An 8,447-nucleotide genomic window follows, 5' to 3' on the forward strand; every position below is an offset into this window, starting at 1 on the left:
GGTCTAACTTCCCAAACTATCTGCTTCTTCCTACTCTTCATGCGCCTATAGGCCAATTTTAATAGTTTTTCTTTCCTGTATTATTAGTGTTTCTATATGCAAAACCAGAGAATCCTTATATTTTATACTCTCCCATTCCTCAGAAGTCTTACCCCTGTATTTTGTTCTACCAATGATCTTCTTGATAAGAAATTTTAGAGATCTTTCCATTTCCTGTAGCGAGTGCTTTCTCATTTTAAAAAATAGCTCCATAGTGTCCATAGTTTGTTTGATTTGATCAGTCCTCTGCTGAAGGATTCGGGTAGCTCCAGTCTTTGGCTAGTAAATACATAACTACTGTGAAATGCCGTGTATATACATATTTCATATGTGTGCACGCAAATTACTAGAAATGGGTTTCCTGAGTGTAAGTGCAAATACACATGTGATTTGGGTAAATATTCCTAACTTTTCTTCATGAGGGATTAGGCCATTCAGTCTCCGACCAGCAATGGGTGAAAGTGTCTCCCCACAGCAACCTCGACAAAGTGTTTGGAAACTTGTGAACTATTGTTAATATAAAAATTGAGGGGCTGGCTGCCTTCCTGGCCTTCCTGGCACAAGGGGTTATGTCTCAGCACTATGAAGCTATCCAGCACTATGACGCCATGCAGCATGAGTTCCATCCCCGGCCAGCCAGGAAGCAAGCCACATGGCGCAGCAGACCTCTCCTCTCTTGCCTGCTGCTCCCTTCAGCGGTGTATTTCAGTCAGTCTGCCTGTTCTGTTCCCCACTCTGTCTCTGGTGAATCCTCTCACCCTCCCCCTTCACACACACATCTCTGGCCTATAGCCCAGTTCTTGTATGCATAAATAAATAAACCTTAAAAAAAAAGTGAGGGGCTATATCTCATTGTACTCTTAAGTTTCAAATTTATCTATTGCATATGAAGTTGAAATATTTTCGTATGTTTAAAAACCTTAAATGCTATGTAATTCTGCATTTTAAGGGAAATGACTATGTTTTAAGTATGTCATTTTCACCAGCTTCTAATATGAGGTCTGAGCATAGAGATGTTTAAAAGATACATTAAATGAAGGAATACATGAATGACAGTGATTTCTTGTGCTATTTTAGTTATTCTTGATATAATTTTCCTAACCTTTTGATCATGCTTTTTAAGAATGTTTTACATCAAAATATAACATGTGTTTAGATGAAAAAAAATTTAGAATTATCTTATACTGGCATTACTTTAAATCATTTATGTATCCATGTCCATTTACTTATAAACATTTGCTTTTTTTCAAGCAGTAGCAATGATACTTTGAATTTTTGAACGCATTAAATCCCCTTGCATTTTTTCCATTAAAAAATAACTAATGCCACTCACAGCAACGTGGATAGAACCAGAAGGAATTACATTCCTAGTGAAATAAGCCAGAAGGAAAAAGAAAAATATTGAATGGTTTCACTTATAGCAGGAATATAGGGGAAACAAATAAGACATCAGTGTAAAAAAAATAATAACAGTACAAAATACAACAAAGCAAAAATGGACAATTATAAATCAGAGACATCCTGCAGGGGAGGAGGAGGGAGAGGGATCAGAAGAAGGGAGGGAGGAGCATAGGGGACTGAGGTGATGGTGCACGGGTGCATTGGGGAAGGAAATTCTATGGGGACTACACCTGAGTGGGTAGGAAGAAGCAAATATTGTTTAAAAATGAACAGTGATGTAAAAAATTTTTAAAAATTAATTAAAAAAAAAACCTAAGGGAAAAAAAATAGTTTTTTTTTTTTTTTTTAAGATTTATTTATTTATTTATATAAGCACAGGGTAGTCAGAAGCGCTGGAGGGTGAGAGAATTCACCAGAGCCAGAGCAGGGAGCAGAGCAGGCAGAAGGACCGAAGCACACTGCTGAGGGGAGCAGCGGGCGGCAGGAGAGGTCTGCGCGCCATGTGGGACCCTCCTCCGGTGGCCGGGGAGCAGCCGGGGACCGAACCGGCACTGCAGAGGTTGTGGGCAGCTTCACAACCCAGCGCTCAACCGCTGCGCCACCAGGGAGGCCCGAAAAAAAATAGTTTTAAGCACAGGGCCTCCCTGGTGGTGCAGGCGGTTGAGTATAGCACTGTGAAGCTGTCTGCAGCCTCTGCAGCACATGTTCCGTCTCTGCTGGCCGGGGAGAAACCCACATGGCACAGCAGACCTCTCGACTCACCTGCTGCTCCCTCAGCAGTGTATTTTGTCAGTCTGCCTGTTCTGCTCCCTGCTCTGTCTCTGGTGAACCCTCTCACCCTCCTGCACATCTGGCCTGGACCCCAGTTCTTGTATAAATAAAAAAAATCTTAAAAAAAAATTTAAAGCGCAGGTAATTTTAGGTGTCATCTTACTCCCCAAATTATGAGCTACTTGGTGGAGGTCTTAGGTCTGTTCCTTTCTCTCTTCCATTCCTGGTACAGAATAGGCACTGGGCAAGCCCTCTCACTGAGAGATATGACAACAAAGAGAAGAGCAGATTTCTGAGCTAGGTGAAGCATGAAGCCTTCAATCCTTCAGCATGTATTTTGAATTCTGCACTAACTCCAGGTAATGTTTGCAATTTCTGGGCTCAGGTGTTTATATCACATTGCTAACATTCTGGAGGATGGCGCACAGCCATGACAATCTGCTCAGCTAATGCTAAGACATCCAGATGTGCAATCGGATATAGCAGAGGAAGCAGCTCTGTTTCAGAGTCTGATTTATAAAAGGGGAATGTAGGAATGCAGATGCAATGTGAATAGAGAGAGACCTAAAAATAAGCAGTAAAGTAGCCACTCTAAGTGCAGCACAATTATTCATTTGAAAGTCTAGAGAGGGTTAATCTCTACAGATTCATGATATAAGGACAAAAACCAGAGTCATTTGGTGTTTGGGGCTGTGGAGGATGCAGTGATTTAGTGAAAGGCTGTGTGCAATTACCCAACCTTGAGGAAGGTCAGATATTTCAGATGCAGTGGAATGCAGGCTCAATGCTGGTTAAGACTGAACGAGTCTAACTGATTGTCCAAGTATCTGAGATATTTTTCAAAGAGACTCTTCCAATTGTGAAGCTACATTAGCATTCTGAGGAGCAAATATATATTTTTTCCTTTTGCTCAGAATTCTTCAGCTTCTGCAGGATGAGTTTATAACTGGATCTCAGAATACTCAGTGATCTCTTTCATTTTATGTTGATATATTTGATGATCCTTTATTTTCACCTCCTTATCTTAAATTTAATTTAGCAACTGTCTTGTCCTCACCTTGAAATCTGAAAAAAAAAGTACATTTGGATCTAAGAAAGATTCAAATGCATTACTTCCAATAGATAAAGATTTTATGCTATGATTTTTCTGGATTCCATACCCATCCAGGTGCATGATAGTGCTTAGTGGAGGTCAGACCCCAGATGCTGATCTCGGGACTTTTGAAGAAAATACTGAGGATGGGAAAGTGATCATGAAACAATGGATAAGCCTCCTGAGAAAGTACACGGTAGTAATAGCAGTAGTGGTGGTGGAAGCAATGGTAACAATACTGTAATAGGGCTTAGGACAGTGTACTTAGAGTGGTGTATTAGGTAGTCAGTAGTCAATGACTGAACCAAGGAACATGTGAGAGGAAGCACAATGGAGATGGAGACAGTGGTAAGTGACAGAGGTGATGACGTCCAGCACAGAGTAGCAGGAATCCTGCTGATGAGCTGAGTAGTTTGCAGAAAGATGAATTGGATGAGAAGTCTCCTGCTGTGTAAAGAGAATTTTTGAAAAATGAAAGTCATTTCTAGGGGGTCTCAAGGTGTTATTCTCCAAGTGTGCACAAGATTACACAAGTTGGGTTGTCTCTCCCCATAAAAAAATGCATGGAACTTCCTGTTGCTCAGATAAGCAATATCCCGAAATTGGATCCCAGAGCCCAAAAGTCAGGGTTGCAGAGATAAGAAAAGCCATTTAAGAAATAAAGCTGATCTGCTTCCCTTCCCTGTGCCAACATCCTGCCCCAGAGTAACCCCTACTGAGAGCTCATCACACCCCACCAGCCACTCCAGGGAACATAGAGCAGGAACCCCTGGGGCCCATCCAGGATCAGGAGCTATAAGAAGGGAAGCATCTTGGGTACAAGGTTACTAAGGAGAAGGTGCCACGTCCCGGTGTTAGCAAGTAAGTCAGGGAATGGGCAGGATGACCCAGCAGAGCTGAGAAGCTAAAGAAGAGGACTCCGAGAGGCTCTGCCTTCCTAGGTGAGGCCTGTCAGGTGTGGGAGGAAAACCAGAGGTACCCTGATGCAAATCCACCCTAATCCCCAAAACATTTTTCTCAGTGACTTTAGAGAACTGCAAACTATCAGGACTGTAGGGGATATTATAAGACATCTGTTTAAATTCTCCATTTTAGAGAAGAGAACATTGAGATGAAGAGAAAAGATATTCATTTTGAATTATGGCAAAACAAGTTTACACAGCTAATTCCCAAAAAAGAATGTGATTTAGCTTTACAAGTCCTGGACTCAGGCTGCAGCATCCTGACTCCAGCAATTCACACACCCCAGTTAGACCTCCGGGTTACACAGCCCCCTCTGGGAGTCCTTCCTCAAAATGCACAGTCTATTGTTTGACTCCTCACTCAGCCCTGTGGTTTAGAGTTTTAAGGGGCTCTTCCCACACCATTCACACTGCTTTCTGCTTCCATGTCTCCCTCCATCAGCTCTTCCTAAGAACATTCCAAATAGGCTCTGTGAAGCAGCCCTCGCAGTCACATTTTAGAAAGTGTAGGTCTCATTTTTCCCACTGTTTAGCTTGAAAAAGAAGGGACACGGTACAGGCAAATGCTTTAAAGAAGCTCAGTACTTTTCATTGTGGCTAAAAGCTGATGAATGTTCCCCACTTGTTTCCAGGTGGGAAATGTAGGACTAAGTCCCCAGGCCCACGTCTCTATCATCACATCCTATAGAACTGGAAATTTTCTGAGGCTTGGATTTCAAAACCTATCTCCAACTCTCTCCTCAGCAGCAGACTATGATTTTATGCAAATCACTTCTGCCTCTCGTCTTCAGTTCCTCTTTTGAAAAGTGAGGGCAGTTGGTTTGATAACATGTAAGTTATTTTCAGGCCCCTATGTTCCACACTTCTGGTTCTGGGAAATTTCTCAAGAAGAAATTACTGACTTCACCCCTCGTGCCCAGGTACCATGGACCACGTCAACCACACGTGGACCCAAAGCTTCATCCTGGCTGGTTTCACACTCCCTGGCACTCTGAGGCCACTGGCTTTCTTGGGAGCCCTGTGCATCTACCTCCTCACCCTAGCAGGCAACTTGTTCATTATCATCCTGGTGCGGGCAGACTCGGGGCTGGCCACACCCATGTACTTCTTCATCAGCGTGCTCTCCTTCCTGGAGCTCTGGTATGTGAGCACCACGGTGCCCCTGCTGCTGCACTCCCTGCTCCATGGGCACTCCCCCATCCTGCCAGTGGCGTGCTTCCTCCAGCTCTATGTCTTCCACTCCCTGGGCATTAGCGAGTGCTACCTGCTGGCTGTCATGGCGCTGGACCGCTACCTTGCCATCTGTCGCCCACTGCACTACCACGCTCTCATGAGCAGGCAGGTTCAGCTGCGGCTGGTGGGGGCATCGTGGGCAGCTGGCTTCTCAGCTGCACTGGTGCCAGCCAGTCTCACAGCCACTCTGCCCTTCTGTCTGAGAGAGGTGACCCATTACTTCTGTGACCTGGCACCACTGATGCGGTTGGCATGTGTGGACACAGGCTGGCATGCTCAAGTCCATATTGGAGTGATTGGCACAATCAATGCATGTAATCTTATATTCATTTTTGGATTGTACGGGAGAATCTTGAGAACTGTGCTGAAGCTGCCCTCAGCTGCCAGCCGTGCCAAGGCCTTCTCCACCTGCTCCTCCCACATGACTGTGGTGGCACTGTTCTTTGGCTCTGCCTTCATTGTTTATGTGGGGCCATCTGGGAGTCGCCCTGAGGGTGCAGATAAGTGCATTGCCTTGGTGTACGCTTTGGTTACCCCTTTTCTCAACCCCATTATTTATACCCTTCGTAATAAAGAGGTGAAGGAGGCTGTCAAGAGGATCACCCAGAGGGTTAAGGCTATGTTGAAGGGGCCCTGAGGATCTCTAGTCATATCCCATCCATTTAGTAACTGTAGGATTTTTTTGTTTAATCAATTTACTAATCAAATAATTTTTAAACACACTGCATATACCAATAAAATGGACGAAGTCTTTGGGACAAATTTGGAAAATTTGTGGAGGAAGAGAAATATGGCTTCCCAAATCCGTATCTATCCAGTATAGCTGAAAGGACACATATGTTAACAAAAAACCAAAAAGTAAGGAAGGATTCAAGTGAAAATATTGAGGTAGACTTAAAACACAACGTGAGATAAAACTCTGTTTAGAAGAACTTGGAAGAACTAAAGCTGTCTGTGGGATGGTGCTCAAGGTAGGATTCCTGCAGAAGAGTCGAGAACATATTAAATAAGTTTAGCATAAATAAAGATCATAGAGTTTCTTGGGCAAATATTAAGATGTGCATTGTGAACCAGGGGAGATGGTTCAATAAAAGTATGTTTGAAGCTGGATCTGAGAATTTATTTATAATTCTGAAGTTTGGGGATTAGAGATGAGGATGCTAGGTTCAAATGAGCTACAGAACTTCAAATCATCTGTGATCTGAATTTCAAATTATCAGTTGTCTATCAGGCAACGTTATTGATTCATTGAGTCCCTTGTGTGCAAAATTAGCTCTGGAACCAAGAGGGGGGATTAAAGGTGAGACACCATTGCGACTTTCAAAGAGGTTTTGCATTGAAAAGTCAGTTTCCTCTCTCTCTTTCCAACATCAATATGTTGAGTAATATCAAGAAATAGGCTTTCCATATTGCTGTATATATCTGTGATGGTACTATGTGTATGTACCTGTCCCATGGGTGACAGGTCCTGGGAAAAAGAGGAAAGGAGCACCTGGATTGCCATAAAGGAATAATATAAACAAAATTAAGTTTCACAGACATATTTTGAGCCTTAGACTCTGGCACTCAATACTCTGCAGACTCATTTCATACTTCTCTGAAGGTTCTTTTCAGACCAGGCCTGAAATTACAGGATACCTCATGGAAATTCCTTATCTTAGGATAGCATACACATAGCTTTATTCAATGTACAAAAAACTTTTTTTTGTAAAACTCGTTTTAAAAATAATTATTCTCAGACATGTATATTAATCTATCTGGTTATTACCAGAATGTTTTTTTTTTTTAATTAAATTGAGATGAAATTGATTTATAACAATTTTGGTTAGGGATTTAGGGAATAGGTTCTCACCTCTTTAAATGTATGTTACCAGGGCCTCTCCGGTGGTGCAGCGGTTGAGCACTGGGTTGTGAAGCTGCCCACAGCCTCTGCAGTGCCGGTTCAATGCCCGGCCACCGGGTGAGGGTCCCACATGGCGCGCAGACCTCTCCTGCCGCCCGCTGCTCACCTCAGCAGTGTACTTCGGTCCTTCTGCCTGCTCTGCTCCCCGCTCTGGCTCTGGTGAATTCTCTCACCCTCCCACGCTTCTGACTGTACCCAGTGCTTGTATAAATAAATAAATAATAAATAAATAAATAAACAGATAGATAGATAGATAGATAGATAAATAAATCTTAAAAAAAAATGTATGTTACCACACCACATCCACCACCAAGGTATCCATAATCCACCACAGTCGATTGGACCCTTTCCCCCATTGTTCTCCACCCCACCCTTTTCCTCTAGTACTCTTAATTTTGCAGTCATATTTCTAGGGTTTGTTTTGGTTTAGTTTTTTCTGTTTCCTTGTTTTGTATCTTGATAGTCCACATATGAGTGAAATCATCTGGTATTTGGATATTTGTTTTTGCTCTTCTGACTTATTTCACTTAATCTAATCCCTTCTAGTTCTATCCATGTTGTCAAAAAATGGAAAGGTTTCACCTTTTTATAGCTGAGTCCTACTCCATGGTGTATACGCACCGTATCTTCTTAAGTTGGACACTTAAGTTTCTTTCATAATTTGATTATTGTAAATAGTGAGGCAATGTACACAGTATTATTTATATATATCCTTCAAATTAGTGTTTTTGCATTTTTAATAAATACCAAGGAGTGGAATTGTTGAATCATATGGTATATTGACTTTTAATATTTTGAGAAAACTCTATTTGGATCAGTCTACATTCCTACCAACGATTTACAAGAGTTACTTTTTCTTCACAACCTTACCAACATTTGCTATTTCTGGGGAGTTGTATGAGTCACTCTCACAGGAGTGATGATAGTGATGGTAAGCATTTTTTTTTCATGTGCCTGTTGATGATCAGTATGTCTTCTTTGGAGAAGTGTCTATTTAACTCTCCTTCCAATTTTTATTGCTAGGTATTTAATTCTCTTTGATGTT

At 42.2% G+C, this 8,447-nt stretch overlaps 1 protein-coding gene across 1 annotated transcript; it reads left to right on the forward strand.

Annotated features, from left to right (window-relative positions):
- Positions 1-5,191: 5,191 nt before the first annotated feature.
- On the forward strand, positions 5,192-6,136 carry LOC311180550 (olfactory receptor 6N2-like; the record flags this gene model as incomplete). The annotated part of the gene is made up of 1 exon (XM_084248478.1): positions 5,192-6,136. One exon carries the CDS (start codon positions 5,192-5,194, stop codon positions 6,134-6,136), a length of 945 nt encoding a protein of 314 aa, XP_084104604.1.
- Between the last annotated feature and the right edge of the window lie 2,311 nt (positions 6,137-8,447).

This window comes from Talpa europaea (assembly GCF_964194135.1).
Source record: "Talpa europaea genome assembly, chromosome: 12".
In the NCBI taxonomy this organism is placed as follows: domain Eukaryota; kingdom Metazoa; phylum Chordata; class Mammalia; order Eulipotyphla; family Talpidae; genus Talpa; species Talpa europaea.